Source organism: Bombus pascuorum, chromosome 11 (assembly GCF_905332965.1).
Source record: "Bombus pascuorum chromosome 11, iyBomPasc1.1, whole genome shotgun sequence".
Classification (NCBI taxonomy): domain Eukaryota; kingdom Metazoa; phylum Arthropoda; class Insecta; order Hymenoptera; family Apidae; genus Bombus; species Bombus pascuorum.
Genome location: NC_083498.1, coordinates 1,967,554 through 1,987,418, shown reverse-complemented (window position 1 = coordinate 1,987,418; position 19,865 = coordinate 1,967,554). Strand labels below are relative to the sequence as shown.

Here is a 19,865-nt window from a genome sequence, read left to right as displayed (position 1 = left end):
AAAATATTCATATTTGTGCATACATAGTATTGATGTTAAAGAATGAAATATTTAATTATGTTCTAATTACTTTTTATTCATATAGAATTCACAAAAAGTATATAGTAATAATTACAAAATATACAAATAATATTAATTTAATCTGATTCAACTTAAGATTTTTTATTTGAGCGGTGTTACATCAAATGTTTTCAGGCAGAGGCGCTGTTTGTTCATTTCTATATTTCGTTCATTGCCTCTCTCATCTAAATTATGTGTAAGGTAAGTCTTTAGTCAGAAGCCGTCAGCTGTTGTGTCAAGTGAACATTCTTAACCAACAAAATAGGTGAAACTTACCAATAGTGTATAATTCTAATTGTGAATCTACTATTAGTTACTAAACGTGGTGTAGATTTGAAAGTATTGTTTAACAGGAACCAGGTACGTTTATACGTTATTTAAAGTGACATTAGTTGGTTTTTGCTCACAGACTTTTCACACCTGTATTAATGCTAGTCATCTATGTATAAGATTTCTCGATATACAATTCAAATGTGTTTTTTTGTATTCATTTTTTATTTAGTTTAAAGAACAAGGTATTTTATTCTACTTGAAATGACTACAATGTTTTTGTTTGGGAAAAAATAGAGTTTAATTATTATACACATTATATATATTTTATAGTATGTACATACATATACATTCACATACATATACACATGTATATACATATTCGTGCAATATATATATAACACACATTTAAGCTATTACAAATGGCGATTATTTTGCATTTCTTACTAAATTTACATTTACATTAATTATAACTGTATTTATACTCGGGAAAAGGTTATCTTTTCATAAATTTACAAATTTGTTAGATAAATCGAGTTAAAATATAGTATAAAACTTGTATTAAATAATTTTCTATATCTTATGTGTTAACATGTTAATACAATCTGGGATATATATATATAATCGATTTATAATACTATTAGAGAGATTTGTATGGTGTATTACATGTCAAATTATATATCGTTTCTTAAAATGCTATGTGAATTGGACATAATTCACATAACTTATACATTTGGATTCGGACGTTCGATAAAGTGTAATTATAATCGTATAACAGTATGGTATATGATTTATTAAGTTAAGGTTAAACTGTACAAGTCTAGTAATCGAACCTTACATGCTAAAATATTTCATGGTACATACATAAAAGATTTCGAAATGCTGATTATTTATGCTCTTCATGAACGTGGAGAAATCGTAATTGATGACAACCGCTTTGGTAGACTGTATAATTCCATTTTTAGTGAAAGTAGTAAAGAAAATGTACATAAAAAATTGAACGTAAAGTGAATTTATTGAGAACGTTACGTATTAATAAATTTATATGAATTATAAATGATTTACACTAATATACAAAAGTTTTATACATTTGACGGTGAATTTCATATAGTTACGATATCCAATATATACTTTGGCCGTTATTAATAAATAATTCATTATTTGAAAATTTTGTGCAAAATAATTTTTATGATAATTAATTCGAAAACATTAGAAACGTAAGAACCTTATGTGTATTTAAATACGATCGATATAATAACATGTAATACATACTACACGTGCGCCTGTGACGTAAAATATAATCGCTTGTAAACGGTACGTTTGATACGTTTGTATTACGATATACATTTTTTTTTTTTTTTCAATATTAAGCATTGTATAATATGTGATAGAAGATATATATGATGGTGATATATATGAAGTCCTATTATATTTACTTCTTTTCCCATTATTTACTACAGATTGAGTTACCTTAATCGCGTGACACAAAGAATGAGACAGTAGTGACCTATAATACTATTTAAGATGTTTAAAGAAAATGATAACAGTTCTGGAAGCTGTAGCAGTACAGTCCCTAGACCACGAAGAATGTTAGCACGATTTTCTTTACGTCGATTATTATATTCAAGTCCACTTATTGGTCGACGAATTGTGAGAACACCTAGTTCAAGTAACAGAAATACAAAAAGTATGAAATGACATTTAGTCTGAAATAAATATCATAGATAAAATACAGAATAAATTATTCTTTAGAATGAATTATTTTTTTAGCAAAAGATCCAATTGGTGGCAAGATCACAGATGTTGAAAAAGGAGAAGCCAGAGTAAGTAATGGTTCAAGCCATTTTCAATTTCAAAACATAGATCTACAACGTGCTTCCAGTAAAGGCTCAGTACTTTCTTCTGCCGGAAAGGTATTTATAGAATATGTACTTGTAATGAAATTTTTAAAATTGAATTTCTATTAGATCTCGATTATATTAATTTTTTGATAATTTTAAATGATATCCAGGTTGTAAAGTAAATATTATTTCAGAGTAGTGAAAGTGGTTTAATGGAATGTCCTTTATGTTTGGCTGAATTGCCAGTGGAGTTCTTTCCTGTTGTTCAGTCTTGCCATCATCGCAGTTGTTATGATTGCTATCAACAATATCTTAAAGTTGAAATTTCTGAATCTAGAGTTAACATAGCATGTCCTGAATGTTCAGAACCAATTCACCCAAATGGTAAATGCATTTTTCTGATAAAAATGATGTAAACTTCTTACTATTATTTACTACTTATTTATTACTATTATTACTGAATTTATTTTTTTATAGATATTCGAATGATCCTAAATGATCAAACGCAATTGGAAAAATATGAAGATTTTATGGTACGACGAGTTCTTGCTGTAGAACCTGATGCGAGATGGTGTCCTGCACCAGATTGCAGCTTTGCAGTTATTGCTAGTGGTTGTGCTTCGTGCCCAAAATTACGTTGTGAACGACCAGGATGTGATTCTTATTTTTGTTACCATTGTAAAGCACGTTGGCATCCTAATCAAACATGTGATGCTGCCAGAGCTCAACGTACTCAATACTATGAACGAAGTTCATCTCTCAGTTTCAGTCAAAGTGATTCACAACATAGTATGTGTTCTTTATATTTAAAGATTTTAGAATTAGTGAATCTTGAAATTCTTGATAACACATGTTTTTGCATAAACTGTATTCACAGAAGATGACGTCAAACCTTGTCCAAGGTGTCAAGTCCTTATTGTTAAAATGGATGATGGTAGTTGCAATCACATGGTTTGTGCTGTTTGTGGTGCCGAATTTTGTTGGTTATGCATGAAGGAAATCAGTGATCTTCATTATTTAAGGTAAAGTTTATCTAAGTTATTTATCTCCATATTTATTTTTATGAAATATTATTTTTATAATTCTCAATTTTTCCAATTTTTCATTTAATTACAGTCCTTCTGGTTGTACCTTTTGGGGTAAAAAACCATGGTCTAGAAAAAAGAAGATACTTTGGCAACTTGGAACCTTAGTGGGAGCTCCAGTTGGAATTGGTCTTGCTGCTGGAATAGCTGTACCTGCTATGATTATAGGTTCGTACATTATATTTTCCACATTTTAATGTTAAACTGAATGTGATATATTTATAAACATATCTTTCGGACAAAATTTTATTTAACTTTATATTTGTATATGTGTTTTGTTACAGGTATTCCAGTATGGGTGGGAAAGGAGCTATATACAAGATACGAGAAAGATAACAAACATAAGAGGAATGCTTTTATTGTTGGAGGAGTAACTGCATCTGTAAGTTAAAATCTTATTTTTCATATTTGTACATAATTGATTTTCTTCGAATGTGTGTATATATATAATATCATCAGATGATAGATAAAATATCGAGTGTCTTACAAAGTAGTATTAATGTAGATTTACAGATATTTTTTTAAACTATCAAAGTGAAATATTAAAAAATTTATTAACTAGTCGTAATAAAACTACTTATTTACACATATATGGATATTGCTTAGGAATTACTTTTATGTTTGAAAATCATTGTACAAATTCATGACAACATCAAAGTATATTTTATTTATATAGTTTGTACAAAGAAATGGAATAATATAATTATTGCGTATGTGAATTAGCAGTAACAGAATGTCGGACGTATAGCCGTAATAGTAATTGCGGGAAGAAATTTTGATAAAAGAACAAATTCAAATCAAACGATTGTTATATTTAACTGGCTCGTGGAGGAAAATGTTACTCCTAATTTGTTATTTGTTATGGCACGTATTAGCAATTCTTTTACATTTCGAGTCACTTTTAATTTTAAAACTTCATACAATGTTTATTGATATTCTGTTTGCTGAACGTCCTTACTAAATTATAGGTGTACATATCGAAAGAACAATTCAATATCGAAATATTTTTAAACATAAGAGTCTAACATCAATTCTATTTCCACCACGTTAACGAACTTTAACGTGATTTCGATTCCGCAATTACATAATTATCGACACAAGCCCTGTTGCTTGAGATGTATTACGTTATTCGCAATCGTAACGTCAATGGCAGACGAATCGAGCTGTTGAACAATCAGTTCTATAACTTTTGCTTTCTCGATTTACATTTCGCGTAGAAGTATTAATTCGCTGCAACACTATCATAGGCAGTAATAATGCTGACTAAGGGTCGTTTTCGCTATTAGCAATCGCAGTCTCATCTGTAAGTACACCTTCACTATGAAGGTCTTTTAAAACGTCGATCAAGCGTTGTTCTGTATCTGCATCGCCTAAAGCAACATCTACAGATCCAATACAGAGTAAGAGAGCGAGGAGTTGCGATCGCCTATAGTCCTTATTTAAGTCTTCTCTTGTGTAGCCCAAATCTTTCGGAATGTCGACGCCGAGACGAGAACACGTCCCAATTAGTGCCTCCCAATAGATATCAAGGAAGGTTTCTGTATGTTTGCGACGTAATTCGGTTGGCAATGAACTTACTATCAACAGAGCAATGTCATTAGTCGGTCTACTATAAGTAACCATTTGCCAGTCGAGGATGCAGCATTCAAGGCCAGATGGTCCTTCCTTGAAAAGTAGATTATTACACCAGAAATCTGTGTGCGTGATCAAGGCTAACGGACCTTCTGGCGCAAGGAGTGCAGATATTATATGCTTAGTTCTAGGTCGTAGTACAAGTAGAGCCTCCAGTATCGCTTCTAATCCTGGCGTACTTTTCAAAAATTTGGCAAGTTGTGGCAAACCACGCTCAACCAGTTGTTGATACGAGTCCGTTGCCTTTGCTGTTTGGAAGAGGAATGGATAACGTTCGGACAGAGGCTCTCCCTCGACAACTTTCATTGCCAGAGAATGCGCGTGTATGCGTGCTATAGCATCTAATGCGACTTTAGTTTGATCGTATGTCATTCCTTCGCGAAATTTGATATTTCGAAAATCAGAATCGCGAAGATCGTGCAGTACGAGAATAGAATCTGGCGTTGTAGGGTTGTCGTCTGACTCATCAGCTGGTGTGTAATGTGCATGATAGCAGACTGGAACTGACAGAAGGATTTCCTCGTCCGATTTATTTTCCTGGGATGCTAGTTGCTTCTTTTGAAATTCTTTTAGGTCAGGCATGACCTGATATAAATAGAATCCAAGTTATTATTTATCGGATAGAATAATTTAAGATGGACGTAGCAACAGCATGGTAGCATTATATTAATTGATTGCTTACCTGTGTGTAAAATTTAATTTCCCGAAGATCGAATTGGCCTTCGATAACAAAGAAACGACTGAACGCATCTTTTGGAAGCTCTTTCACGATAAGTGACAGGTCTTGCGTGGTATTTGTGTCGTTCAACACGTACTTGATTTTAACACGAATTATAGCACTGAGCGCGCTTTCATTACTCATACAGCCCGGACTTACGTTACATTCGGTTATTGTGACCTGTGTACATGACGGGTTAATTTGCAAGCAATTCAAGAATACTTGGTACGCTACATCTTCAAATGTGTTGCATTTTCATTGCTAACAAAGCATTTATAGGCTGTTTAAATGACGCCTGATGAATATAAAAATCGCTACAGGCAACTGTTAACTGTAAATCATAGTTTCTACCGAACTAACCGGTTCTTTGTGAAATTCCCTTAGGATACCACCAAGCCACTCCTTGTCAATCTCTGGTTCTGAGATAATCTGCTTCTGTTCCTCTCCACAAGATGATTCTTCCGTATCTTCCCAATCCCAGTCGGTGTCTTCCCAGTCCCAATTCGCCATGGTTTCGTTTCTTCTGATTTTATCTCTTTCTCTCAATCTCTCTTTCCTTTTATTTATTCAATTAACACTAATGACAGTCGATTGACGATATCAGTGTTGGCGGGATCGATGAAAGGAAAACGGGAAAGAAAAAACAGATGAGGGATGTATGTGTGTCGTGGTTGTAACGTTTCGCGTGTCTACTGTCCCCAATCAATGCCAATAAACTACATGTACACTCTCGTGAACGGTAACACATGCAGGACGGTGCCTATTTGACTGTTCACATCGGAGCGCACGAGTCTGTCATGTATGTGGAGGCTTCGTGAAATCACCAGTAATGAATGGATTCGTCGCGTGTCCCTTCTACTTCCTGTTACGCCGTTCGGTCCTTGAATGTTCGGGCCGGCGTAGTTCGGCGCCCGTTCATCGAGGCTCGTAGTGTCCACGGCGCGACACACCCTTGGCGCAGAGCACCGACCGACTTCCCGATTCCAACACTCGATTTGTCAGACCGTTTTGCGATCGTGGTGTAGTATGGTTCTTAAAGTACCGACTGACACGATGCACGTTCCATCGTCAGCCACCTAGGTGGATGCAGGCCGCAGGGTGGGACAGAGAGGATCTCCCATGCGCGCACTCCTACCGTCGCGGCGATCAATATCCTTCCTTCCGCACCTCCCACACTTTCTGCTCGCCATGCACTTTCTCTGTCTCCTGTTCCGCTATCTCGCGTTCTCTTCTATGCTCGATGGAAATCTAGAAAACAGATCACCGTGTGCCAGTAATCTTTTGCCTCATCATGGCACCTTACCTTATACGATTGTCCCGAGATATATTTATATTATTACCATGTTTTACTTTCAATGGTATTTCATACTATTTTTTGTATATTTTATACAACACAGATTATAGGTTGATCGGAAATTGCTTTTCCTTTTTTCTCTTTTTTTCTTTTTTTTTTTTTTTTTTGTTTTTGAAGGTGATATGTGTATTAATTGCCCGAGAATATGCAAAGCATGATGCAGAACATATTAAAATAATAAATTCCTTTGAGTAGACAATTCTATATTTCCTTTTATTTTTCTTTTATTATGATTGTTTACAGTTGTAGTAAATAAAAATGCAGTATATTATACGTATGTTATACTAAAAAAGTGGTACGTGTTAATGGTTTACGTTCTTTCCTATTTTCATGAGCATACATTGAAAGGGACTTATGAAGTACATATAAAACATTCCCTTAATTACTGTGTTAATTATGCACCGTATATACAGAAACTTCCGGCAGCTTAAAACCGCACAATACTAGATCAACTGTAGTTCGAAGTTTTCGATACAGTTGCAGCTTTTACATTTTTGTTAGCCGATACTTAATGGCAATTTTATCGCGTAACTTTACGTAATTAAACGTATCTTTTCGTTTTCTTAATATTATTACTTATCTATTCATAATTAATTCCGATCTAATAATTGTACGTTTTTTTATTTATTAAGCCCCCTGCCCCAAAATTCAAGAGTAAAGAGTTGTATTGCTTCATATTATTTTTTTTTTTTTTACATAAAATTCTTATGTTATGAATTTACTATTTCTATAGATACATAAGATTTTAAGTTTAACTTATAGAAACTTTATAAAATTTGAATCTTTGTACGTCTCAATAAAAGTTTGAACAAGAGCCGCTGCTCATAATTTATCTATCATCGTTACAGGTTTTAGTATCACCCATATTGGCAGGATTGGCCGTAGGTATTGGTGTACCCATTTTATTATTTTACGTTTATGGTGTAGTCCCCGTTTCCCTTTGTCGAAGCGGAGGTTGTGGTGTTTCTACAAATGGTACAGGGGTGCGATTTGATTTCGATGACGAAAACGAGCTTATGGGTTCTTTGAGTGCCCGCAACGGTGGAGGTAAATGCCTAAATAATTCAAATTTTAACATCAAGTATAGATTGAGTAATTTAGAAAATTAGATAATTCAAAACATAATCCTTATTGTAGATGCAGCATCGATAGATGTTGCGAGTCATCGCGGCGGTAATCCTTCGATAGGAGAAGCTTCCCTTTCATTAGGCAGTGGAAGTCATTTAGAAAAATTAGGTCGTGAAAACGATCGCGAAAGTGCCAGTAACGTAGCTGTTGCTGGTACCAGTCTCGCAGGAAGTATAGCTTCTAGTGTTTTACCAGGAGGTCAGAGGTAAGAGACTCTTTGTATTTATATAATTTTCAATTATTAGTTACACATAAGTTACACATATTTAAAAAATAGATTGGAGGTTCAAGCGGATGTGACGTCCACCCAACGATTCAGTTTGTGTAGCGAAACAGCATCTGCCGCAACCAGTTTATCAGAAAAATCTGTGAACGCATCTATTGCTTTGGATGACGGCGCAGCTTCTACGAGAGCTCTAGCAGGCTCTGTTCTAAATTTTAAAGTATCTCGCTCTTCTTTAAAAGTATTATTGCAAACGACCAGTACTTCAGTTATGAATTTTAATTATATCGATTGTTCAGATGGATGGAAGCTCAATCAGCGGTGGTAGAAGCACGGAAGGAGAACAAGGGACAAGCTCTGTTGCAGGAGGTCATATGGATTCAGCAGGTCAAGCTACATCTTTGAGTTCCCTTGAAGAAGTAGCGCCTGGTTTAGCGAAACGTGCTCGGCGCAAGCCGACGTTAGATCGCCAGTGCAGTGATTCCAGTAATTGGACCGTTTGTGGAGAAGACGAAGGTTCTGAACGTGTCAGATTCGATGATCATGTTAGTTTCATTGAAGCAGATCAAGAAGGAATTGTTAATACGTGTGGAGTGAATAGTCGAACTTCTGGAAGACGTACTAAACGTACTAAAGAAACAGAACAAGACGCAAATACTCAAAAGAGTACAAAGTATGACAAAATTTAGATTTTTCAAAATTTAACTCACTGCTTTTCGATGTTCTTGAATATTTACGATCTTTTCGTTTTAATATTATAAGGCACTGGGTTAATTAGAAGATTTTGAGAACTACAATATTTTTACATGTATAATATCCATTTACTTTTTCAGGAATTCTAACAATGAATCAAAGGCTGATTCGGCAGATGACAATGTATCATGGGAACGGGTTAACGTTGCCACTTTGAGAAATGTCTTCTTTCATAATTCTACAACATCTACAGATCGCGAGAAGCGATTGTCGGTGATAGAAGAACCGTCTCCTGTAGTGGTACAGAATAACGGTGCTCGTTTCTTCACGCCTTCTGACAAAGGCTGTAACATAAATAATATGAAAGAAGATTTACACTCTTAAAGGAACAAAGACTGAGCATTTATGTAATAATGTACATGCGTCCTTTAAATACAAGACACATAGATGCGTATTCACATACAGTGGCAAGCAAAAATGTAAACACGCTAGTTTTATAAGGAAACGATACAAGTCCTCAACTGATTGATAAGGATTAGGCAATTACAATTACAAATTGAATCAGCTAACTAAAATACAAAACTTTATTTTTTCATTTATACTAAATAATTGAAATTGATTTCTATTTTAATTTTAATTCAAAGCTTATTATTTATACTAGAAATTGTAATATCAATTAACTACATGTTTCCTCAATTCTTTTAATTTTATATTTTTGTGAATGCAATATTTTTTTAATTGCAATATTATTTTGATGCAATATTTATAATTTTGCAGTTGGATAACGTTTTTAAAATTAGAATTTTTAATTAATTTTTCGTTGTTTCTTATTAATAATTTTAATTTGTGTGGCATATTTATTAAATTATGCTACTTCTCATGAATACCTGAGAGTGTGTTTTAATATCCTGCTAGATTTTTTTTAAATAACTAATCACAAATTTTCAATGGAATTTATATTTTTCATACTATAAAAAATTTGACTTAAACGTAAATAATTTGTTAATAATTTGTCATATGTTTTGGGTCGCTATATTGTTAAGCTACTAATTTTTTGTGAATCATGACTTTCCGTCTTATTTAAATTGACTTGTTTTTCATTTATTTTTTTAAACTTAGTGTGACTTTTTATTTTTGCATTCCTTTATCAATCATTGCTATTCTATTCACTTTTGACGGAGTACCCAAAATAGTAAATACAAATTGGACCAACTTTATATCTTTTTGAATATAGTATGTTGTTAATATAAATAAAAATATGATATCACATTTTGTGTACTAGATTTAATTTGTAATTATAATTATCTAATTTTTGTGAATTGATTAAAAAATGTATATCATTTCTCTATAAGAATAGTGTAACATTTACACTTTCGTTTGTTACTGTATATGTGTATATATGTATTTAAGTGTACACCATATGCGTGCAGTAATGCCGAATTTACTATATTTATGCACACCATGTATAAACGTATTATGAATGCAATAGAGGGAACAAATTAAGAGCAACTTTGCATGGCGAAGCGTATTGCATTCATGTTTCAGAAGTGCGTGCGTATAAATATGTGCAATGTACGTATGTGTGTATAGTTATATATATACAATCAGGCCTCAATTTATAAAACAAAAGTTGCTAATTAATTTAACATGGATAATTTTCATTTTGTGCCAATGTTTTTTTTAGAATATTGTTATATGCGAAAAAATTACATTCTCGTACACAAAACAGCGCTCACATATAGAACGTATCGAATTCGTTAAAATTTTTCTATGACGGAATTCCTCAAAAGAAATAAAATTTTCACGTGATATAAAATAGGATAACTGTATAAAACATTATGGAAAAATTATTATTATGCCTTTTAGTTGCATTTTATGTCAAGCAACAATTATTATTTTCCATGCATGAAACACTTCTTCATTTGTCAGTCATATTTTCAGATGTATAAGTATCATAAGAACCTTTGTACACGAATATTTTCTAAATGTCCTTCGATATATGAAAATACACATAATGTAATGTATGCAATTAAAGGCAATGAATATGCCTTGACAGTGAATGTTACACAGTTTTAGGGGAAAAAATGAATATTAATATAAAAAGAGGTATGGTAGTTTATTATCTTCAGTTTATATTTATTTATTATTAATCTCACTGAATTATATGTGTTAATATCGGGTGCTTTGTTAGGCATGTCAAAAGCTTTGATTTCTTGCCGATATAGATATTTACATTTATGTAATGTTAAACATAAATCATTAACGATCAGTGTAAGGAACATCGTAATCATTTTTTAACAATTTTGCCTTTCGTATATTTTTTATTCTAAGTTCTGCAGAACTTAAATATGTGTATATAATTGTGTAAAATTAATGTCCCAGTATATATGTTTTTTGTGTGTAACTAATAACTTTGCTAATATTTGGATAAGCTAATGTCATACGTCCGGACGAGAATTGTATGAAAGACATTATATATGTAAAAAAAGATGGATACATGGACCTAAAAAACCGAATTGTGAAATATGACATAAGCTGCCATATAATCTTCATATATTAATAATAATAAATGTTTTAGTTAAATAAGGCATATTCCTACAAGTATGTCCTAGAGTACTGGTATGTGGTACGAAATATATACATATATAAAAAGGCAAGTTTAATGTAGGAACATTTTTAAAAGTATGCATTTTTACCAATATTTTTACGTATTTTAAATAATAATTTAAATATATAAATTAAAAAGTACATTTCGTTGATACAAAAAAGCGGTGCAATTTTAATACATTAATATGTTAATACAAATAATTTAAAGGAATCTACAAAAGTAACTTATGCTTTTACAAGTATTAATTTCTTCAAATTCTACTAGTTATTGTATATTTTTCAGTGTATTACAAAAATATATTGTTTAAATAGTTGTTTCTGTTATGATAAATGTAAATTCGTAAATATAACAAAATGTAATGTAAGTTGTATATTCATTTAAATTATAAGAATATTTTTATGGTATATGATATTTTTATTTAGTTTTTTGCACTTCCATTAATGTATACTAGTATTAACTAGTTGTTAATAACAAATAATTGCGTGTAATATGAAATTAAATTTATATAATATCACTAAACATTTTTATATTCAAGTATATTATACTTATTAATATAATATAAAAAATTTTACATTGATCTACCAAAGAATGGAGATCCTGTAAATAATTTATCAACATGTAGTTTAAACAGTTCACTTTGAATAGGTTCATTTAATTGACATAGAGGATTTTTCACAACATATTCTAAATAGACCTGCAAAAAAAATTAATTATATCATTGGAGATTTTTAGTCTGCCAAAATACTCTACAGCAATATAACACTAGAATATGCAACGTTGGATTACTCACCTCTCTATATAGTTGTTGTAATAATTCTCTAGCATTTTGTGTAACATTATCAGTGTTTAACACAAATTTTAATCCAGACGGAGTTTCCAAATAATGCAATGTATATTTACTAGTTTTATAATATAAAAATCCTTCTTTTGGATCCAATGGTGATATTTTACTTACAAATGATTTTATAGAAAATAACATCCCATACATTAATTTTGCTTCCTAAATTTTGTGCAATTTTACAATGTATATTTCTTAGAAAAAAAGATTATATATTATACATAAATGAAAACAAAAAACGTTTTAAATGAATTAATTTAAAAAAGGGTACGAAATAAGTAATTGTTAGTGATTTTTATAAAATAGGTTACACTTGGAGAGGTTAGAAACGGCATATGTTTTATAACTTTAAAATAACAATTCTGTTATAGTTATTCATACATACCTCTCCTTTTGTGATTCCAGATTTATTCAACCTATTCCATTCTGCATAATACAGTAATGTTCCATTTTTGGAAAATATATATAAATTATGAATTGTCATAATTTTGCTGACAGTTGTGTATTTTGTTTTGCTGTTAAAATGACAATATTCAATCAATTAATTATCGACGATAGCATAGTGAGGTATCCATTGATGAAAAACAGGATAGAAGTGACATTAAATGCAGCTTTGCATCTCAGGTTATGAAACGCCGACTTGTAAAAAAATCAGAGAGTGTTTCTTACGCCCTCTGCGATTTCCTACGGCGAACATAGAAAACATATCAAAGGAAATTCGACAATAATTATATTACCGACGAGGTATAAAATAAACGTGACATTTGTGATGTCGGCGTACCGAAGACTTACTGTTTTACCGATGTAATTATGGACTTTTGTTTCTAATGCTGTTCCGTATTTGACACCCGAGGTATACGAACGCGAGCCCTGTATCACTCCTGATATCAGCACCTATAAAAGGGGAAGTTACACCCCCACGCAGACTAGCCTCTACGAACTCGTGTGCGTTTTAGCGTCACTCACTAATAATGTAATTATATTACATTACATTATATTACACTAATATTTATCGTAGCATATAAGATTTGTAACAATTTTGTTAGTCTTATATCCTTTATTATTAAATATAGGATGTTAAATATAAGTTCTTATCAATAGTTAAATATTCTATTTATTTCTTAATTCTACTTTTTTGACATTGAGCAAATAGAGACAAGTTGAAATTATAGACGTTCGTAAAGAACTAAAGGCACCCTGAGATAACTCTGTGTCTAATTTGAGGGTCGCGACGTTGTTCCGCTAGTAGCCAATCTTCCGAGATTTCGGCCAGATTAATTTTCTTTTCTTCGATCTTGTTGGTGGGGGCGCGGTCGGTGTCTACAGGATTACGCGAGAAGAAATCTACGTGGGCCATTCGTTTGCCTTCTCGGTACATAATGTCGAAAGTGAAAGTTTGCAAGTAAGCCCACCACCTATGAACCCTGTCACTTAGACTTACTTTATTACGAGCTGCTTTTAACAAGTTACAATCAGTGACAACGAAAAATTCCCGTCCGTGTAAATAGTGGCGAAACTGTTTAACGGCGTTTACAACTGCCAGGGTCTCTAGTTCATATGAATGATATCTGGATTCCGCGGGGCTCGTTCTCTTACTGTAATATTCTATTACTCGGTTTCTGCCGTCGATTTTGTGCATTAAAATAGCGCCGTATCCGTCCGAACTAGCGTCAGTATGTAATTCTATCGGGTAATTCGGGTCAAATATCATCAACACCGGCTCGTTGGTCAGGATGGAAATTATTTTTTTTTGCCTTATGGTTTCGTGTCTACCTGTCCAAGTTAGGTTTTTAATACCGGAGGTAAGTGCGTACAATGGTTTCATTACCTGTGAAAATTTAGGGACGAATTTTCGGAAATAGGAGGCTAAACCTATGAACTGCCTAAGTTGAGCGACGGTCGTTGGTGCCGGTAGAGAACTCAAGGCTTGTATTTTACCCGGATTTGGGCGAACTTCTCCGTTATGAACTACGTACCCGAGATAAAGTACAGACGTCTTGAGAAAGGAACACTTCGAAAAATTGAAGGAGAACCCGGCGTTTACGAGGGTACCTAGTACGATGCGTAATCTTTCTAGAGCCTGGTCTACCGATTCAGCGATGATTAGGACGTCATCCAGGTAGACAACGACGTACGAGTGGGCGAGGCCGCCCAAGGCATTGAGAATAGCCCTCTGGAAAACGGACGGTGCGTTTTTCAATCCAAACGGCATCGTCGTATACTCGTATTGCCCGTCGGGGGTGACAAACGCTGTGTATTCTGTCGAATTGGGGTGAATGGGGATTTGATGGAACCCGCTGGCCATGTCGAGGCTAATGAAGTACTTCGCCCTTTGCAATCTCGCGATTTGATCCGCGATAAGAGGTAGAGGATATCGGTCCGCGACCGTATTTTTGTTTAGCTCTCGAAAATCTACGCACAACCTATCCGAGCCGTCCTTCTTCTTTACGAGTAACATAGGGCTCGCGAACGGTGAGTTACTAGGCCTTATGATTTCTGCCTTAATTAATTCGCTTATTCGTTCGCGCACTATGCTTCGCTCTGCCTCGCTAAGCCTGTAGGGGCTTCTTTGTACGGTGATATTAGGATCGATCAGACGTATCTCTAACTGTCCCGTATTTACACGTGCACGCGGGAAACCCGTAATAAATGAACTTTTGAATTCTTCGAGGATGGAGATCAATCGGTCTTTGTCTTTACCGAACACCTCGGTGTCGACCCCATTAATATCGATTTTACTTTCGGCGGTTATATTGTAAACATTGGCAGCTTTTGCCCTGCAGATACTGAGGCTATTTTGGGTAATATTTACGTTAAAACCTTGGCTCAAAATTTCGCGGCCTATCATGATGTCGTAATTTAGATAGCCGTCGGCAAGGATGTGAAAAATTATTTCCAACGCAAAACCATTAATACGTACTATGGATGCAATTTGAGACGTGCAATTAATACGGTGATTTCCTATCCCTCGCATTACTACTACGTCGGTCGTTCTTTTGCCGGAAAATTTCGAGGCTACGGACTCTTTGATTAGCGAACATTCGGCTCCAGAATCGAAATAAAACGAGAACGACTCACCCAGATGGCTTAAGTTACCAGTTGAAGACTCCACCACGCAGGAGTTGACTCGACGTTCGTTATCGGGGTTGCGATTTGCTTTCTGCTGCAGCGGGCAGTTGGGTGCGATGTGGCTCTCTCCGCGACACTTGAAGCATGACACCTTGGGCGATCCAGCCGGTCGGCTTTTCTCCTGGCGTCGTGCAGTCTCCTGTCTCTCGGTTCTCATTCTCGTACGACACTCCGCTATCTTATGCCCGGGAATACCACAGTGACGACACTTGATCCGGGGGTCAGGTAGCTTCTGCCGTTTAACTTCGGGGCCCGTTGATGGATTTCCTGACGAAGGCGCCAGCCTCTTCTTCGCGTAGTGGAAAGCATTCATTTCCGTCAAAAATTGGTCCAGAGTCTTGATGTCGCTTGTAAGCGCTAGTTTCTCGACACGTTCGTCGCGCAGACTCAGGTGATGAAGAACGGTGGTGATACTTCCTTAGGTTCCGCACCCGCCTCTTGCTCTTTCAATTGACTCACGATGGCCAGAAGCTGCTCGGTAATTGTAGACGGTGGTGATCCCACTTCTGATGTCGGGTTGACGGCAGGGGCGTATAATGAATCTTCACCAGTGTTGTTCATGGTTGTCGCACAGATATTTATTACACAAGTATGGCTGATACAAGATTGACAATCGGACGCGGTAGCTGGACGCTAATGACAATGGCCCTAGGTTCGATATAGCGAATCCACGGTCAACGGGATAACGAATATACTTTTCTTCAAAGTCTAAGTCGGACTCAACTTACTACTCGTGATACTAGGAACGCTTGATTGACTCTTAGCTAATCGGATTGCCAGAAAAGAATGACTTTCCGTCGCGACGACGCTGCAGAGGAAAACTATGACGGGGTGTGCCTAAGGGCACGAGATCATCGGATTCGTCAAAGAAAGCCACCACTCGGAGGGTGAGGGAAATAGGCGCTGCTGTTAATTGGTCAATTTCTATGTTGGCGGTTGGAAAAGGATGCTAGCCGCCCTAGAGAGAGAGTTCCTAGCAGGCAACGTCGTACGTGACCAAATCAGGCTTTCCCGTAACTTCCCGCAATAGGTGACAGATTTACAGGCTGATGGAACAAAGACTGTTTGTCAATCTGAAGGACTTTAGTTAACTAAGTCCTAAGATTTGTAACGGTTCCTCAGGTTATCTGAACATAAACTGTAAACGATGCATCGGCATCTGGCGATCATCTGGCCCAAAGAATGGGGTTTGTGTGTGGCGAGCTGCGGGGCTGTTGGAATGTCTTATTGTCAAGTGTCTGTACTGCCAATTCTTTAAAGGAAAGCTATGTTACTTTATGTCTCTGTTATGTGAAACGTTCATCCCGCGACCGTGGCTACGCTCGGCGACCGGTTGTCGCCTCGAGCCTAAACTCATTGTCTCAAGTTTCGAATGACTGCGTCTGGGTTATTTCGTAAATGCTACAGTATTCGGGCTTTTCCAAATAATTCCAACGGGGGGGCCCGGTGTCCTTTCATCTCCGACACGGCCATCCTGACTATCACACGTCCTCGGGTGTATCTAGAATATTGGGTTTCCCCAATGTTAGATTCGGTATAACTGTCGTTATTTACAATTTAGTTTAGTGTCAAAATAGGTCAAGGGTCCAGTTTGACAGCAAAAATTCTGGTCGGACGTTTGATAACGAAAGAGTTAAAAGGGAGTGGAAATCCGTAACGTTACGATTGATATTCGAAGTGCTAGTCGCATTTTGTGAATCATCAGTCTGGGCGTAATGACATGATGGACCATTCTCGATCTCGCACCTGGACGGCCCTCAGTTCTCTGGATCATGATACCACACTGAGCTTTTGTTCAAACACTATGTTAGATGTTATCTCCGTAGTGTTAACGATACTTGAATCGAATTCGGTAACGGTGTGTTGATCCCGCACTTACTTTGTTTGGGCCGTATGCCCCCCGTAAGCGTATGTGAGCCACTATGTTCGATCCGACACCTGATTACCGCACTGGACATGTATGAAGACATTGTCCTTTGCCATATCGCCACACTGGCATATGCAAACTCTTTCTGCTAAGTGCTGTGGTCAGCATGATCCTCTGGGACCGAGGTACCCGCATCGTCATGGTCACTGTTCTCGTCATCACCGCAGACGTCCAACTCAATAGGAACGCGACTATCTGGCATTTTCTTTAACCTATCATGGCTGTATTTATATGACCGTTTGCCGTCTAGTGTTTTTAAAATGTACCTATCTCCTTCCAAAATTTCCGCTATCACAAATGGACCGCTAAATTTCGGATCGAGTTTCGTTTGGTTCCTTTCCTCGTTTTTCTTTAATACAAAGTCACCGAGATTGAATTTAACTACTTTGGCTTTCGTTTTATCGAATCTTTCCTTATCATACTTAGCGCTATCTTCCATATTTCGTATGGCCTGTTGTCTTACGTTGCAGATATCTATTTCCTTTTCTTCGGTATTTTCAGATAGTAGTAACCCGTAGGGTCTCGCTGTTTTACCAATTAATAATTCTAGCGGACTCAATTTAGTCACACGATGAGTGGTGCAATTTAAAGCTAACTGTATTTCGCCGATCGCGTCTTGCCATGATCGCCCGGTCGTTTCTACCGTTGTAAACATATTCTTTAATGTACCAATAGTACGCTCTACCTGTCCATTCGCTCTACTAGCACCGGTTGCTATTAGGTGGAGTTTAATTTGTTTATCCCGACAAAAATCTTGAAATTCTTTGCCGGTGAAACATCGCCCTTGATCCGCTATTATCCGAGAGGGACTGCCGAATAGAAATATGGCGGACTTAAGTGCCTTAACGGTGCTAAGTGAGTCTATTTTACGAGTGTGGTGTAAGTATACAAATTTGGTAAAGGCATCGATCAGGACAATGACGTATTCTTTCGAGTCGTTTTTGCCGCTCAGCTTTCCCGTTATGTCTACGTGAATGGTATGCCAAGGTATGCTGGTCTTAGATATGGGATGTAATTCAACTTGCACTTTGCCTGAATTCGCCTTAGAAATCTGACAAGCATGACAGTTCTCTATGAATTTGCGAACATATTTCGCCATCCCTTCGAACCAGTAATACTCGTACAGTTTCTCGAGCGTTTTATCCCAACCTAAGTGCATAATTGACTGGTGTATGTGGTTAATGACGGACCACCTAAACCCTCTTGGTACGATGGGCAGGCAGAGGGTCTTGCCTCTCCTTTGTATTTTACGGTAAAGGGTACCGGATCGTAACTCATACGTACTCGCAATGTCTTCCGCGAGCTCGTCGTTTCGCAGTTTGTTGACGATTTCAGAAATTTGAGGGTCGCGACGTTGTTCCGCTAGTAGCCAATCTTCCGAGATTTCGGCCAGATTAATTTTCTTTTCTTCGATCTTGTTGGTGGGGGCGCGGTCGGTGTCTACAGGATTACGCGAGAAGAAATCTACGTGGGCCATTCGTTTGCCTTCTCGGTACATAATGTCGAAAGTGAAAGTTTGCAAGTAAGCCCACCACCTATGAACCCTGTCACTTAGACTTACTTTATTACGAGCTGCTTTTAACAAGTTACAATCAGTGACAACGAAAAATTCCCGTCCGTGTAAATAGTGGCGAAACTGTTTAACGGCGTTTACAACTGCCAGGGTCTCTAGTTCATATGAATGATATCTGGATTCCGCGGGGCTCGTTCTCTTACTGTAATATTCTATTACTCGGTTTCTGCCGTCGATTTTGTGCATTAAAATAGCGCCGTATCCGTCCGAACTAGCGTCAGTATGTAATTCTATCGGGTAATTCGGGTCAAATATCATCAACACCGGCTCGTTGGTCAGGATGGAAATTATTTTTTTTTGCCTTATGGTTTCGTGTCTACCTGTCCAAGTTAGGTTTTTAATACCGGAGGTAAGTGCGTACAATGGTTTCATTACCTGTGAAAATTTAGGGACGAATTTTCGGAAATAGGAGGCTAAACCTATGAACTGCCTAAGTTGAGCGACGGTCGTTGGTGCCGGTAGAGAACTCAAGGCTTGTATTTTACCCGGATTTGGGCGAACTTCTCCGTTATGAACTACGTACCCGAGATAAAGTACAGACGTCTTGAGAAAGGAACACTTCGAAAAATTGAAGGAGAACCCGGCGTTTACGAGGGTACCTAGTACGATGCGTAATCTTTCTAGAGCCTGGTCTACCGATTCAGCGATGATTAGGACGTCATCCAGGTAGACAACGACGTACGAGTGGGCGAGGCCGCCCAAGGCATTGAGAATAGCCCTCTGGAAAACGGACGGTGCGTTTTTCAATCCAAACGGCATCGTCGTATACTCGTATTGCCCGTCGGG

At 36.2% G+C, this 19,865-nt stretch overlaps 3 protein-coding genes across 3 annotated transcripts; 1 reads left to right on the top strand and 2 right to left on the bottom strand.

The window, feature by feature from the left end:
• The first annotated feature begins 253 nt into the window (after window positions 1-253).
• On the top strand, window positions 254-9,469 carry LOC132911882 (E3 ubiquitin-protein ligase RNF19A-like). Its single transcript, XM_060968889.1, has 13 exons — window positions 254-420; window positions 1,791-2,017; window positions 2,101-2,243; window positions 2,366-2,555; window positions 2,649-2,960; window positions 3,049-3,193; window positions 3,288-3,424; window positions 3,541-3,638; window positions 7,809-8,007; window positions 8,098-8,293; window positions 8,366-8,531; window positions 8,611-8,984; window positions 9,145-9,469. The coding sequence occupies exons 2-13, from the start codon at window positions 1,855-1,857 to the stop codon at window positions 9,386-9,388; spliced, it is 2,367 nt and encodes a 788-aa protein (XP_060824872.1). The 5' UTR covers window positions 254-420; window positions 1,791-1,854; the 3' UTR covers window positions 9,389-9,469.
• LOC132911889 (uncharacterized) lies at window positions 3,897-6,935 on the bottom strand. The gene is made up of 3 exons (XM_060968908.1): window positions 5,967-6,935; window positions 5,571-5,786; window positions 3,897-5,473 (listed from the first exon to the last, which is right to left on the bottom strand). Exons 1-3 carry the CDS (start codon window positions 6,114-6,116, stop codon window positions 4,520-4,522), a joined length of 1,320 nt encoding a protein of 439 aa, XP_060824891.1. The 5' UTR covers window positions 6,117-6,935; the 3' UTR covers window positions 3,897-4,519.
• A 1,647-nt stretch (window positions 9,470-11,116) lies between the features above and the next one.
• Window positions 11,117-13,112, bottom strand: LOC132911891 (trafficking protein particle complex subunit 1). Its single transcript, XM_060968910.1, has 3 exons — window positions 12,836-13,112; window positions 12,403-12,612; window positions 11,117-12,306 (listed from the first exon to the last, which is right to left on the bottom strand). The coding sequence occupies exons 1-3, from the start codon at window positions 12,932-12,934 to the stop codon at window positions 12,181-12,183; spliced, it is 435 nt and encodes a 144-aa protein (XP_060824893.1). The 5' UTR covers window positions 12,935-13,112; the 3' UTR covers window positions 11,117-12,180.
• Window positions 13,113-19,865: the final 6,753 nt, after the last annotated feature.